This window comes from Microtus oregoni, unplaced genomic scaffold, assembly GCF_018167655.1.
Source record: "Microtus oregoni isolate MIOR12 unplaced genomic scaffold, Mior012 000054F_ref0000373, whole genome shotgun sequence".
In the NCBI taxonomy this organism is placed as follows: domain Eukaryota; kingdom Metazoa; phylum Chordata; class Mammalia; order Rodentia; family Cricetidae; genus Microtus; species Microtus oregoni.
The window spans coordinates 7589966-7606090 of NW_024543830.1; the positions used below are offsets into that span (position 1 = coordinate 7589966).

The following is a 16125-nucleotide window of genomic DNA, read 5'->3' on the forward strand; positions in this document are numbered from 1 at the left end:
AGGGCGGAAGTGACGGCGGAACGCTGTGATTGGGCGGCGTGGCGGAGAGGAAGCGGGTGCCTTTGCTGTCAGAAAGCTGAAGCTCGTCATCCCGGCTTCTGGAGACTCAACTCCCTTCAGTCTCTGCCTCTGGCAGTCCCTGTGTGTAGATGTCACCTGCCCGCCTTCTGCGACGGAGCTGAGCTGCGAACCGCCGCCCGGATGGGCCCGCCCGAGCGCCGTGAGAGGCGGGCGAAACCGGGAGGGGAGGGTGGCGCGGCCGGGAGCAGCGGCTGGGAGGCAGCAGACTGGCCTGTCGGCCTGGGCTTTGGGGCTCGCACCCAGGGCAGGTTTGGGCGTGGAGCTCTGGAGGCTCACAGATCGGGATGCTGAAATGCGGTGTGGCGGATAGCCCTGCGGGTGGCGGCTCAAGTCGTGTCTAGCCCGCCCTGTAGATTGCGTCGGCTGTGGGCAGACACCGAGTCCAGGATGCTGAGTTGTCCAGGGACCCCGCAGTCCCTGGAGTGACATTGACCTGGCTTTGTGTTTCCGCTCTCAGGCCACTGGAGAGGGAAGTGACCCTGGGCTGGCCCGTCCTTGATTGCAGACAGAGACTGAGCTGCTCTGTTGAAAAGAGGGAATTCGTTTTTCTCTCTTTGACTTCTGCCCTCTTCTATCCTTGGACTCTCTAGAAGTTTTAGAATGAGCTCTGATGTCTGTGCCTGTCTATATAGAACTGAAGCTGGTATATAATTAAAACAAAAATGTATCTCCTTCCGTTGCTTATTAAGCAAGCCCTCTGTAGTCTGTAGCCAGCCTAGAAAATAGATAGGTTGACAAGTGTGTAGTTGACAGGTAGATTTATCTTCCTGCTTAATTTTTAAGGATTGTTTACCAGGTATAGTTTTCTTTATGTTTTAAAACATGTTCCCCTCATCTTCTATCTTTAAGAAAATTGCTTTGGTGGAGACACATATGTGGTGATTGTAGCAACATGGGTGTTTTGAAACAAGAATACGTTTGTTGGTTAGAGGAAAGAGAAGGCAAGAAATTGCGGCAATAGATTTATTTCAAGCAGGGGAGGAGCATTTGGATAGGTGTGTATGTTCCTTACCTCCTGCGTTACCTTGTTAGAGGTGGAAAATGCATGCTTTGGTGGGAAAATAGTATAGAATCTTTTAGGCCAGTTTAACCGTTAGACATTGCCAGCTGATGTTGTCATCTTTAATCACGGGATCAAAGACAGGTTTGGTTCATAACTTTATTAATCCTAGCACTCAGAAGGCAGCCTAGTCTAGATATGGAGTGCTAAGACAACACATCCTCCCCCCACCCCCACCCTTTTGAGACAGGTTCTCACTGTGTTGCCCTGACTGTCCGGGAACTCTCCCACAGACCAGGCTGTCCTTGAACTCACAGAGGTGTGCCTGACTCTGCCTGCCCAGTGCTGGAATTAAAGGCGTGCACAGACAGGCTAAGATAGCACAGCTTAATCTTCATTTTCTTGTCCACTATAAGGACAGAACCTTACATTCTCCTCCCCTCCCCCAGACAAGGTTTGCCGTAGTTTTAGAACCTGTCCTGGAACTAGCTCTTGTGTCCCAGGCTGGCCTTGAACTCACAGAGATCCACCTGCCTCTGCCTCCCAAGTGCTGGGATTAAAGGTGTGCACCACCACCGCCCCGCCCGGGATACAAGTGTGGGACGCTAGGGCTCTGGTAGCTGGAAAGACCCAACCAACAACTGGATATGATCGAATGTATGGGAGAGCTCCCAGAGGGCGCAGCAAAGACAATAATAGGATTTCAAGGAGGAAATGGTAAACTTAAGACTTTTCTGTTGACCTTGGAATCAGAGCTTTAATCATTGCTGAGCTGAAGGAAAATTGCAAAAGCCTGAGTAAACAAAGAGAAAGCAGAACTCTGCAACAAATGCTCAGAAGTGAAGCAGGGACTGGAATGATGTCTCATTCTTAGCCCTGCCACTCAAGTGTGAGGGCTGGGTTTGGATCTCCAGTACCCATGGAGAAAGCTGTTGTGTGCACCTGTAATTTTAGTTCTGGAATGAGGAGTCAGGAGGATCCTTGAAGTTTAGTGGCTGATTCACTGAACACCAGACCCAGTGAGAGACCCTGTCTCAGAAAATAAGTTGAACGAGCAATTGGCACCTGGTCTTGACCTTTGACCTCCATTCCCATACTTATACATGTCCATGCGTACATACACACTCACACAGTGTGAAGTGGTGAGGAGAGCCAGCCCCAGTGGCACAGACCTGAAGTCCCAGCTACACAGGAGGCCAAGGCAGGAGCTTCTGTGTGAGCTCGAGTGAGCAAGGCAAGGCTGGGCAACTTAGGATGCTCCATCTCAAAATAAAGAGTAAAAGGAGGGCTGGAGATATAGCTCAGTGATAGTGTTTGCCCGGCATGCCTAAGGCCCTAGGTTTAACCATTAAAAAAATGTATCTGTGGTCTGAAGAAGAAATGAGGGAGGATAGATTTTCTTTCTTTCTTCTTTTGGTTTTTCGAGACAGAGTTTGGAGCCTGTCCTGGAACTAGCTCTTGTAGACCAGGCTGGCCTCGAACTCACAGAGATCCTCCTGCCTCTGCCTCCTAAGTGCTAGGATTAAAGGTGTGCACCACCACCGCCCTGCCATAGGATAGGTTTTCAAGAACAGGAGGAGCTGGCGGGGAGAGAGGAAGATGTTAATGGAGAATTGATGCTATTCTTGTGAAGAGCAGCTGGTAAAGTACTTGAATTAAGCCCTTTTGGCAGGTCTAAGCATACAGAATATACCCAGAGATCATTCAGAAGTTGGAAAAGTCTGCACGAAGACAGACTTGGAACTGGAGAGCAGTTAGCGCTTTGAACAGCAGGAAGGGAAGAGAGCAGAGAGAGGCCCTGCATGTGGCCTCAGCGTCCACGTGGTAGTTACTTGTCCTTGGACTGGTACTGTGCCACTGAGTTTGAAACAAGAGTCTTAATACCTGCTGCATGGGAGTGACGTAAGGATTGGAGAGCGTATTTGCGACATGCCCTCTGTACCTGTCACATTTACTGGGAATCTGTTCATGCCCCAAACTCTCACGTATAGCTCTCAGAATTACTTTCCCCTCCGTGTAAAACTTTGCTGCAGTTTTTTGTTCTTACTGCTACTTTCTGAAGGGGACAATCTCTGCTTTTCTAGCCTAAAGTGCTCTCTCCCTGCCTCCCATTTGTCGTAGCACATTTATCACACTGTTTCTGTGATCTTGTGGTTGTGTGGTTTTTGTGGCTTTGTCTCTTCCATTAGACATTTAGTGACCAATCTTCTTGAATGAATGTATGAATGAATGAATGAAAACCTGGAACATAAGGGGCCAAGGAATGTTTATTTTCTCACAGGTTTTCCAGCGCAGGAATTTAGGAGGAGCATTGTTGTGAAGTTCTGGTTCAGCATTTCTCATGAGGTTGCTGTGAAAACACCAGCTGTGGCTGAAGTAGTTTTAAGGTCAGCTAAGGCCAGAGGATCCACACTTCCACAGTGGTTTATTCAAAAGCCTGGGCATGGTGTTAGCTTTTGGCAGAGACCCTCAGCTTCCCCAGCTGGAGCCTAACACCTTCAGAGCACAATGAGAGGGAAAGAGAGAGACGACAGACAGGATGTGGCCACAGTGCCTTTTCTAGCTATCTTTGGAAGGGACGATGCCCCACCATCACTCCGCACTATCTTCTTGGTCACCTAGGGTAACCAGGAGGAAACCGCACAGTATGAATGCCAAAGGCGATTGTCACCGAAGGACTCTAAAGATTCTTTCTGCAGGTGCTGTTGGGAGTCACTTGGAGAGATGATGGGAATGAGTAAAAGAGTAGTGTTGGTGGAGGGGCATGTAGTCAAGATTGCTTTCCTTACAAGCTTGTGTGCTTCCATACCCTTGTGGCATAGGAACAGACAGATGTTGGGCTATTCAGGGATTAACAAGACATGGCAAGAAAAACCATGACCAAGATCTGTATGTCTGTAATTTAGCTCAGCACCCAGCTTTTCTCTTGCATGATGATTTGACAGTGAGGACTTTGAGTCTTTGATGCATGTGGAAATATAACTTCATCCTGACTGTGGTTGCACTGGCCCTGAGGACATCTTAAGAGGCCATTCACTGTGCCTGGCTTTGCGTCAGGTCTCTGTGGTTTCAGAACATTTAGTCTTCACATTGAGCCTGGATTAATCACAGCTGCTTCGATAGAAACTCTAGCTTTACCCCAAGGATCACAGCTCACAGATGATGAGTCAGGAACCTGAACTTAGGCCTTGAACACAGGGGCTCATGACTTGCATTATGCCACCTTGCGCTGTTGCACTGTGTAATTTTGTCACCTGACAGTAGTTAAGAGAAGCTAGGTTCAAAGTTATGCACATAATATGGTTTTAGTTCTGTCACAGGAATAAAGGAGAGCTACACCAAAGTTGAGATTTTTTTCTTGATCATTTAACTTTTTGTTTACTTTCAAATCTTCTAGAAGCAGGTGTTAGAGTCAGAAATATAAATTTAAAAAGCAATTTCATCCTGAAAGTTGACATGCACGTTTGCAGTCTTGAAGCCGTTTATGTGTTCCATGAATTTTCTCTCTCTATCTCTCTCTCATGACTAAGAACTTTGAGCATGTGTCAGCATGTTTTTTTGCAATCAAGAATTTCTGCAGATAGTCATTACATTGAGTGAGTGGTACTTGTCCTCTGTTCAGTTTGCCTTGAGCAAGTCTGAGTACTTGAAAACATATAGCAAAGTTAGGTTTGCCTCCAGGTTCAAAGGCTGATTGTGAACTAAGTATAATATCTAGAAAAACCAGTTTTAAAGAAGTATTTAGTATAAATATTGAACACTAAGACAAATTATCCTGGTATAATCTTACAAGATCTTTTTTTTTAAACTGCTGTGAATGACCACACTTCTTCCTAACAATGTATGTAAAAGAATTAGCGTATCTCGTACTTAGTATCTGTGCCTCTCACCAAGAAACACCAATAAATTATTTTTGGAAGAGCATGTGTGTTCTCCTTGAATGTGACAATAAATGTTGGTATCATGTCAAGAAGCTGTTTAAAAACTAGTTCCCAGATTGAATTTCTTCAGTCTTCATCTGTCTGTTCACTTCTTGAGCCCACTTAGTCCTTTGGTAGCATCTGCTCTGACTGTCCTCCTGAAGCACTCCACGAATACCCTCTTCTATTGGCCTTCCTCTGCCACCTTTGCAGGGCTTCCTTCCTTCTTACCAGCCTTCTCTCTCCCATTCAGTCTTTCTTAGTACACATTTTGCTGTAGGACTCAGTCCTGGGAGCTCTTTTTCCCTGTTTGCATTCGCTCTGCAGGCAGTCTTATCTAGTTCCTGTAGCTTTCAGCACTGCACAAGCTGAGACTTCTAGATCTATTAGCTGAACCTCTGCTCTGAGCTCTAGCTTCAAGCTTCCAGTTGTCAGTTTGACAATAAGCACATGGCCAGGTAATTAGCATTTTGAATCAGCATATTTGAAAAGCCATATGGGAAGGGAAAGTCATTGTTTTTCCTTTACCCTACAGCTTAACTCCAATCTTGCTTTTCTATAAATAGCATTGTTATCCTACTCAGTTGCTCAAGCAAGCAGTCTAGCTATTGTCTGGCTTATGTGCTTCCTCACCCTCTGTATTTCTATGAAAGTCCTTTGGTTCTACCTGTCCATTATCTCTCAAATCTGACATTTCTCATGGCCACTCTCTCCTAAGTTCCTGCCTCTATTTTCTACTGCTACTCTTGTCCCTCTTGCTTTCCCTAACTAGAGTTGTCTTTCAGTGTATTTAGTTGTGGTGGTCAAGACCTTCTAGTGGCTTCTTTCATCTTTAGAGTAAGAGCTAAGGATTTTGGCATGACTTAAAACTGCATCATTTAGCATTCCTCTGCACCACCTCCGTCATCAATTCATTACCTATTAGATTCTCCAGACAGAGTGACTCCCTGGCTCCTCTTGGACTGCGGCTCACTTCTTCTTGCCCTTTGGTCGTTGCCCTGACTGTTTCCCTCCTGTTTTGCTTTCTCAATTTAACTTGCTCCTCACACGTCACCTTTCTCCGTAATGCAGTCCATTTACACTGTTATCCTCCCCTTTCTTCTCTGGGGACGCATGGGCTCCCTAAGGTAGAAATGCGCTGTGACCCGTATTCCCAGGACCTAGAACAGTACCTAATGTGCACCAAGTGCTTACGGAGTTAGAGTAGATGAATGAGTCAGCTGTTCACTGAAACAGCCATAGGACTCAGTGGTAAGTTGAGCATCTCTTTCTTCGGTGATTTCCATGACCAAGTCCCGCTCTAAATGCTGCTGTATGTCTTTCTATAACCTTCTTCTTCCTCTACCATGGGCAGTCCCATATATCTTACCTTGTGTATGGCTAGATCCTGTTCATTTTTTCTCTGTATGTTACTTCGTTTTTAAAAACATCTCACTGCGCCGGGCGGTGGTGGCGCACGCCTTTAATCCCAGCACTCGGGAGGCAGAGGCATGCGGATCTCTGTGAGTTCGAGGCCAGCCTGGTCTACAAGAGCTAGTTCCAGGACAGGAACCAAAAGCTATGGAGAAACCCTGTCTCGAAAAATCAAAAAAAAAAAAAAACATTTCACTATATATATATATTTAGGTATATATGTGTATGTCTATGCGTGGTCTGTGCATATATATGAATGCAGGTGCCGGAAGAGGGAGGGCATCATATAACTTAGCTGGAGTTATAAGTGGTGTGTGCTTCCTAACATGGGAGCTAAGAAACAAACTCAGATCCTCTTCAAGAGCAGTATACACTCATAATTGCTGAACCATCTTTCTAGCTCCCATATGCTGTCTCTTAAATCCAAGCCTCGTTTATCTTCTTTTATTCCTTACCTTTATTAGCTCTTACTACTTAAGTGTAGGGACTTCCTTGTCTCATTCAGTTTTACTAACTTATACGCATATTATCAAATGAAATTATTTAATTTATATATGTATATAATCAATTTATATCTTATAGCATGTCATAGAGCATTCTATTTACTTATTTTGCAATAGTGGGTATTCAGAGAATGTTGAATGAATAGTCCTTTCAGAAAAATAGAACTGGTGTGATTTTTGTGATGATTTTGATCACAAGGGTTGCAGTTATTGAAAGGAATTTATGCTTATATAATCCCTCCTTATTCCCATTTTTTAGAAGTTTTTTTTTTTTGTCCTTGTTTTAATTGACCATTACAGTGACTGTGAACACATAGTGTACTCTTGGCTCATTCCTTCCACAGGAGAGTTTGCTTTGTTTGGCTTAGTAGAATTAAAGTAATATTTGTGAGTAACATTTATGCTTTTGTTTAAAATGATTTCTTCTTCTCTTTTTAGCTAAAGTCTCCCGGGATTGCTGAATTGCTGAGAAGTTTGAGATACAAGCTGAAGTTCCCATTCCATGGATCCCTTGGGTGCACCTTCCCAGTTTGTGGATGTGGACACCCTGCTAAGTTGGGGTGACTCATATAAAGATGAATTAAACTCCCATGACAGCACAGCTGAGGCATTCCAGGAGGACACCATCAGATCGCCTTTTCTTTATAATCGGGACATTAATGGAAAAGTGGTTCTTTGGTAATTTTTTCATTATATCGTACTGTGTATGAATCCTCATTATTTTCCTCTAAAGTTCTTTTTTATTTAAGTCCTAGCCTTATTGAAATACTGCTTTTACACATACAGCCTTGTTGGGGTATAATTATCGTACAGCAAAGTGTACAGAATTAAATGTACAGCGTAAATGTTACTATGTTCATGCAACTGTGAAACCCTCCTCACGGTTAAGACAGTGATAGTCCCATCTTCTTCAGAATTAATCTCTGCGCTGGTTTGCCTGTGTTGGACGTTTCACATACATGAAGTTTCACAGTGAGATTTTTGGACTTAGTACCATGTTTTCACTCCAGTACAAAGGACTGCTTCTTTTTCATGGCTCAGCAGTGTTCCGTGTGTGCACACTAAGAACACGTTATCAGCCCACTAGTTGATGGACAGTTAGGTTGTTATATTCTCTTGGCTATTATGACTGCTGCTGTTTCTAAACTTTTTAAAGCAACTACTTCCAACTGTGTGAATATTCTGTTTTAATGAAGGCAATGTGGCGAAGGGCAAATGTATGGCATGGTGACTTTGTGAATTCTGGGGTTGGAGCAGTTACAGTAAAGCTCACAGGTACCAGATTAATTGTGAGCCAAGCATTTGCTTCTGTTTCTACTTTTTGCTATTTCTTGGCTTGGGAATTAGCAAAGCCAATATTGCAGAGATAGAAGGTTTTGGAGAAATTAGAAACTAGGCCAGTTATCTCCTTCCTCTTTCCCACAACTGCTTTTTTATCCTTTGGTTCCACAGGAAAGGAGACGTGGCATTACTGAACTGTACAGCCATTGTGAATACCAGCAATGAAAGCCTCACAGATAAGAATCCCGTGTCAGAAAGTATCTTCATGCTTGCGGGGCCAGATCTGAAGGAGGACCTACAGAAACTTAAAGGTGACTGGACGCTCTTAGGCGTGTTATCGCTCAGGGAATATTTTTAATGTCTTCTATCATGAAGAAGTGTGTCAGGTGTTTTTGGAAAAAACACTGCATATAAAACTGAGTTCCTGCTGTTGAAACTAGTAGTATCCTTTGCAGTCCCCACGGTGCACAAAAAGCCAGGCCCTAAGATTTCACTAGCAGTGCAATTCATCAGTCACACAATGAACCTTAAAATGACAGGCATGCTCGCTAGTTTTATCAGCTTGATCCAAACTAGTCATCTAAGAAGAGGGAACTTCAACTAAGAAATGTCTTCATGAAATGGGGCTGTAGTCAAGCCTAGATGGCATCTTCTTAATTAGTGGTGGGTGTGTGAGCAGGGCTCTCCCTGGGCTGGTGAGCCTGGTTCTATTAGAAAGCAGTCTGAGCAAGCCATGAGGAGCAAGCCAGGAAGTAGAGAACATGGAGTACTGAGGAGGGTTGGAAACACCTTTAATCAAACTATAGCAAGATGCTATTAAAAACATGAAAATTAGGAAGGATCTTTAAGAAAATACTGCAAAGTTGTTTGGTAAAGGGAAGAGAGAAGCCAATGTGGAAACTCCCCTTATGGGGGTTCGCATGCATGCGCATGCTCATGCATCCTAGAATGAGACTTTGAAATAGAGAGAGTGGAAGGGCTAGCACGATTTTACACCAAATTTATCCCTCTTAAATTTAATTTTTACTTATAAAGAATAAAAACCCAGGATTTGACAGACTATTTGGTAGTTGTTAGTGTTTAGCTCTGGTTCGTTTTGTAATGCTCCCCTATACCAGGTGTGTGACTGGAGACTGTGACATCACTGCTCAGTCCGAGTCTTCTCATCTCTCAAGTTGGCATGGTCATGGTAATCCTGCCTCAGTTCTTGGCACAGAGCAAAAGTTTAGTAAATACTTTTGATTAAAAAACTGAGTATCACGCAAACCATTTGGCATAGTCTGTTGCTGTAGGTACCACTAATAAACTAATGCACAGATCAAATGGCGTGGTGGACTTGAGTTTGATAGGGAGAATCAAGTTCTGTTGCTGTAGGCTCCATTAATAAATTAGTACACGGATCAAATAGCACAGTAGACTTCAGGTATGATAGGGAAGTCAGAGTCTGTTGCTTCTGCTGCTGCCGGTTAGTTTTCTCTTGTTTGAAGGCCCATTGCTGACCTGAAAGAAAAGGCTATCAGTGGCTGCTGAAGGTCTCAGTGTGTGACTCTGCCCCCTTCCCCCTTTACACATTTTTATTAAATTAGTTAATGATGACAGGTTATGATTTACTAGATTTATGATAGAAAGCTAAGAGCAGATATCAAATGAACTGACTGGAAATATAAGCCAAGAAACAAAAATTGATAGATATTAGTACTATAGTTTTACAGTAAATTTAGAACGCTAGACAGGGTCAGGCCAGGAGCTGGTTTGACGGTATTTCTTGCACATATGAAGTGCTTACTGTAAGGTAGGGTAACAGATCTTCCATCCTGTTTTTATTCAGAAAACCTGAGTTAACTCATCCTTCTTCCTTACCCTTCCTACAAAGTCTGTCATCAAGTCCTAAATTTCTTGTATCTCTTTTTCACTCCATTACCACTCGCTCCCTCCCTCCCCACCAACTGGTCTCCCTACATTTATTCTCTGTGAAATCCATTTTCCACACACTAACTGGTGTTTACATAGCAAACTATGAACACCTTCTTATTGCCCCCCTACTTCAAACCATTTAGTGGTCCTCCAGAGTCCTTAAGCTAGTCTCCAGTACCTTCGCCCCCCCTACTTCAAACCATTTGGTGGTCCTCCAGAGTCCTTAAGCTAGTCTCCTGTACCTTCCTAGAAAGAGAAATTGTATACTGTTCTCAGAATGGTAGCATACATAGTGTCTTCTTTAGAAAATGCATTCTACCGTTTAGTTTCAGAAATTAGATCTAATACCCAGACTATAGGTAACATTTCCAGCTGCCCAGAAATGTTTTTTGAAGTTACTTTATCGAAACCTTGTATTCCATAAGGAGCACACACTGATCTTGTTTTTATGTTGTTGATTTCTGGGTTTGATCCAGCTCAGCTGCTTCTTACAATACTGATGTTTGGAGTGAACTCAGTTGTTTTCCAAGCTGCCCTGGCTCTTTTATTTGTCTGATTTACTTGTGGTGCCAGTTAGTATGTGTCTCTTCACACTATAGTAAACTTTGAGGCCATGTTTATGAACCTTGTTGTGTTCTGTGCTTTACCATATTAAAGGATATGCTTAATTGGAAATTTGACTGAAAGAATTCTGGTTTGGAACTTGTTTTCTAAACTTTGAAGGCATTGCCCTATTGTTTCACTTCTTCTCTTGAATATTAGAATCCAGACCAATCTGCTGTTCAGGCTCCTATCCCTGCAGCCCCGTCCTTAGCCTCACAGACACCCCATGGGAGCATTGTCTAAATCCCCAGCTAATGCACCAGACTTCCTGGATACTCACTTGGGGAAATGAGTTTTTAAGCTGGGACACAGCAGACAGCCACTATCCCTTTGCTCACCCTCTTTCCTGCCACTTGCTAGGAAATATGAGCACCTGGGTGGAGACTTGTATTGAAACCTACCTCCTTCCTCAGAGACCTGTCAGGAAGGACTCTGAATCTTCTGTGAGGGCCTGATTCCTCCTTGGAGTATCTCCTGTGCTGTTGTTTGTCTGTCCACAGTGTATAACTCTTCTAATAAACTTCTTACCTCAGTCCATTTCAATGCCGCCTTTGAATCCTGCAACCTGAGAGCTTCAGATAGTGCAATGGTAAGAGCATTTGTTGCTCTTGTAGAGGGATCAGGTTTGGTTCCCCAACACTGGCATGGTGGTTCACAACCATCTGTAACTCCAAAAGTGTATTGCTAGGTCTTGAGGTAGATTGATTCCCCATTTTCTGAGAAACTGCCATACTGATTTCCAAAGTGCCTGTATCAGTTTGCTTTCCCACCAGCAATGGAGGAGTGTTCCCCTTACTCCACATCCTCTCCAGCATAAGCTATCATCGGTGTTTTTGATCTTAGCAATACTGACTAGTATAAGATGGCATCTCAGAATCATTTTGATTTGCATTTCCCTGATGACTAAGGATGTTGAGCTCTTCATTAATTATCTCTCAGCAATTTGATATTCTTCTGTTGAGACATCTCTATTTAGATCTGTGTCCTATTTTTAAATTGGATTATTTGGTATTTTAATATCTAGTTTCTTGAGGTCTTTATATATTTTGGAGATCGGTCCTCTATCCTATGTGGGGTTGGTGAAGATCTTTTCCCATTCTATAGGCTGTCGTTTTGTTTTATTGACCACATCCTTGCCTTACAGATTCTAAGTTTCAGGAGGTCCTATTTCTTAATTGTTGTTCTCAATGTCTGTGCTACTGGTGTTATATTTAGGAAGTGGTCTCCTGTGCCCATGCATTGAAGGCTACTTCCCACTTTCTGTTTTGTCAGGTTCAGTGTGGTCAGATTTGTGTTGAAGTCTTTGATCCATTTGGAAATGCATGTTTTGTGCATGGGGATAGATATGGATCTATTTGCATTCTTCTACATGATGCCATCTAGTTATGCCGGCACCACTTGTTGAATATGTTTTCTTTTTTCTGTTTTATAATTTTATCTTCTTTGTCAAAAATAAGTATTCATACATGTGTGGATTAATATCAAGGTCTTCAATTCAATTCTATTGTTTTACCTGTCTGTTTTTATGCCAATACCAAGCTTTTTTCATTACTATTGCTCCATAGTAGAACTTGAAGTCAGGCAAGGTGATGCCTCTGGAATTTTTTTCTTGTATAGGATTGTTTTGGCTATCCTGGGTTTTTTGTTTTTTCATTTGAAGTTGAATGTTGTGCTTTTGAGGTCTATGAAGAACTCTGTGCTTGGGTTTTGATGGAGATTGCATTGAATCTGTAAATTGCTTTTGGTAAGATTGCTGTTTTTATTAAGTTGATCTTACCTATCCAAGAACATGCAAGATCTTTCCATTTTATGATGTCTTCTTCAATTTCTATCTTCAAAGATTTAAAGTTCTTTTCTTACACAGGTCTTTCAGTTAACGTTACCCCAAGGTTCCAGAGGATTGTTCCCTCTTTTCTGGCGTCTGTGGGCGCTGCATGCTTGTAGTACTCATGCAGGCAAAACAAAACACATGAAAAAAAAATATGAACCCAGCAGTCTTTACTTGTGTGTTATCCCTTTGTTTCTGGGAGCTTTATGATCCCATCTTTATTTCTGATGTGCTAAAACTTCATAATGAGTTGCCTTTGTGTGGCTTGTGTATTTTGATTGCCACCCTGGTTTCAGACTTCCAGACCCAAGAACTAGAAGAATTAACTATCTGTTGGTTTTAAGCCATCTGTAAGTTGCACTTTGTCAGCAACTTGAGTGTTTTAAGAAGCCAAGTGTGGTGACCCACACCTACAGTCCTAGCATTCAGGAGATGGAGGAGTCCGAGTTTGAGGCCGGTTGGGCTATATACAGTAAGAAGAGCCAGTACAGGCCACACTAGACACCCCTTTAAACAAACAGGCAGACAAGTGAGACACACATGCGCACATGCTCCTCATTAGATATAGATTGATAGAGGCTGAAGGAAAGACAGGCTCCTGCAGAGGCAGGAGTGTTCTTTAATCAGAATGGTTGAAGGGCCACACTCTCCGTGTATGAGTGAGACTGTGCACACATGGCATGGGGGTCTTGGGGTCTTATGGGACAGAAAAGCGGGGACTTTGGAGATGGAAGAGTCTATCTGCAGGGCAGTTCCCCTGCAGTCTGGAAGTGGCAGATAGTAGCAGGTTTGGTATGTGGATCTTCTGATCTGATCAGAAACTCCCACAGGAATTAGCAGTCGCTCGCCTTCCTGTCCAGAGTGCCTCAGTCCACCTGAGGCCTTTAGATCATAGACCCGCTACTCCTGTTAGCTTCTCAAACAGCAGCACCTAAAGATCACTGGGGAGTGAGGAATGTGGTGCTCAGTTCTGGGGTATTTCTTACTTTTCTTTGCTTCCCTATTTCTCTCTATGAAGGAATCTTACTGCATGCTGTACTTTCTTATTTTGTCTTCCAGTTTTATTATTCTCTTAATTTCCCTTTGTTTTGCTCTTGGGGTCATTTTCTCAACTGTAGTCTCAGCCCCTACTGAGTTTTTTTTTTCCTCATAGTTTGGTAGTCTGCAGCAAATAGGAGTACGTGCTGTTTTCTGCCGTCTATATATTTTTTTAAAACACCATTCTGGCCTTGACTCAGAGGCCCTTCATCTCCTCATATATCTCTGAGGGTCATGGTTCTAGTGTCAGGACTTTTGATCATTTCTAAGTCTCCACACTGCTTTTTGATGTCACGAGCAATAGTTGGTATTCTCTGTTTCTGTTTTAGTCAGGGACTTCCTCTCTTTTTAGTGGTTTTTAAGTGTTAGTGCTGTTTTGGGGGAACTGAAAAGCTAATGAGGTGTGTGTGTGTGTGTGCATGTCTTATTCATTTGCCTGTTTGTGTAAGGTAGTGTCTGTGTAGCCCATACTGGCTTAGAACTTACTGTATGTAGCCCAAAACATGACCTGAAACTTGGACGCCCTCTCTCATCCTCCTGAGTGCTGGGATTACAGGTGTGGTCCACTGTGCTTAGCTGCTTAATGTATTCAAACTACTCAAGAAGTACAGATGATGCGTGACTTATAATCAACAAGCATTTAATCCTCCCCATTTGCGGATCTGGAGTTCTGGAATCAGGATGACAGCAGATCAGAGTCTTCAGGAGGATTTGGACTTCTTCACATGAGAGGAAGCAATCCCTGGATTGTGTTGGAAAGATATTAATCCTCTTTGTGAGGACCAGCATGATCTCGTCTCATTCCTCTCACCTTTCAAAGACACCAGCCCGGATGCCATCACATGTTAGAGTGACATTTCAGCATAGGAAGTGGCAGGGGCGTGCAAGCATTTGCTCTGTAACAACAGCAAGGTTGTCGGTTGGTGGATCTTAAGTAGAACAGATATCCTGCCGTTCTCTTGGGCATTGGATATCCATGTTGGACAACTGATGGTGTCAGGCAGCTAGACCTTTTCCTGACAACTTTAACACTTAACTAAATCCCCTCTTTTCAGTTGTCCTGGGGTTCTGGATTTCAGAAATTTCTTAATTTAACATCTTCAGAGAATAGCCTCTTGTTCTCTTGTGTCAGTGATAAGGAAAGAAGTCATAACTTGCTGTGCTGGCTCAAGAAAGGGTTGTTGTGGATTTGATTGACTGTATACACCTGCAACCCCAGCCTTTGCGTCATAGTCTGAGCATATAGCATAGTCTGAGAAGTAATTCAAAGTCTTTTTAGTTTTCTCCATGAAATAACAATAACCAATGCTACATGTGTGTACTTTGCATAATTCAACTCATTTAATCTTATAAGGCCAGTATCCCCCTTAAGGAGGAATTCAAAGCACCATGAATATACCCAGAGTTCACACATGAATACTTTAGTACTTAAATAAAGCAGTCAGCTTTAAATCTGACTCCGCCCTTCAGTACAGTCAGCTTCATACTGCTTGCAGGCTGTTTGGTTCCTCTCCTTTGCTAATCCTGTTACCCATGGTCCATTAACTTTCCCCTTGCAAACCCGGGTGGTGCTTCTCTGCTTGCATCTTCCCACCTTCTTTGTGCTTGCATCTGCTGTCCTGCTTCACTGCCGCGAGAACAGAAGGAACAGACGGCAATGCTTGTATTCGGTCCTATTTTTAAATGACATTCCTCGTAGTTCTTAATCCACTTTTGTTCTATGCTTTGCATATTCGTGTTTACCTGATCTTTACAAGCTTTTATGTGTTCCCATTGTTCCCAGGTTGCCGAACAGGTGAAGCAAAATTGACGAAAGGCTTTAACCTAGCTGCTCGGTTCATCATTCACACAGTGGGACCTAAGTATAAAAGCCGCTATCGCACTGCAGCGGAGAGTTCCCTGTACAGCTGTTACAGAAACGTGCTTCAGCTGGCAAAGTATGGCCATTCCCCCACGCTCTGTTAAAGATGAAACCTCCCCTGTGGAAATCAAAGTTTGAAGGGCTCAGATATTATCTCTCAACGAGTATGATTAAATTTTACATTAATTTAATTATCAAATAATACAGTTGAGTTGGCTTGTAAATTTATTGGTGGGAGATGCTGGCTTGTGTTTTGAGATCACCTATGGATAGTGTATGTAGATAGTTGTTTCAGTACAACTTTTGGGTTTTCTATCTGATTGCAGAGAACAGTCCATGTCTTCCGTTGGCTTCTGTGTCATCAATTCTGCGAAGCGAGGTTATCCTCTAGAAGACGCAACACACATTGCACTTCGTAAGTCACGCTGCAGTGCCACACGGAAGTCAAGTTCTTTAACTTTTTAATTATTAGATAAAATTATAACCAAGGAAGACCCATTGATTTGATGAACCTCGTGGCATTCTGAGTAATTTGCATTGGTCAGTTACAGAGTTCTTACTGAATTTCTTAAATGGTGTAATTTATACCCATGCATAAAGGATTACAAGACTTTCTCATTAAGTTTGAAAATGAGACCAAACTAGAAAGTATGAGCAATGCAATGGACAGTTGAATCAAAATA

The 16125-nt window shown here is 42.9% G+C and overlaps 1 protein-coding gene across 4 annotated transcripts in view; it reads left to right on the forward strand.

The window, feature by feature from the left end:
* The first annotated feature begins 39 nt into the window (after window positions 1-39).
* Gdap2 (ganglioside induced differentiation associated protein 2) overlaps window positions 40-16125 on the forward strand; it is a 51628-nt gene continuing 35542 nt past the window's right edge. For all 4 annotated transcript variants that reach the window (XR_005973027.1, XM_041638236.1, XM_041638237.1 and 1 more), the window contains exons 1-5: window positions 40-220; window positions 7356-7595; window positions 8370-8509; window positions 15365-15518; window positions 15769-15857. Coding sequence is in view for 3 of the 4 variants with exons in the window: in XM_041638236.1 (XP_041494170.1) it covers window positions 7420-7595; window positions 8370-8509; window positions 15365-15518; window positions 15769-15857 (559 nt within the window). In the remaining variant the exon portion in view is untranslated. The remainder of the gene's footprint in view (window positions 221-7355; window positions 7596-8369; window positions 8510-15364; window positions 15519-15768; window positions 15858-16125) is intronic.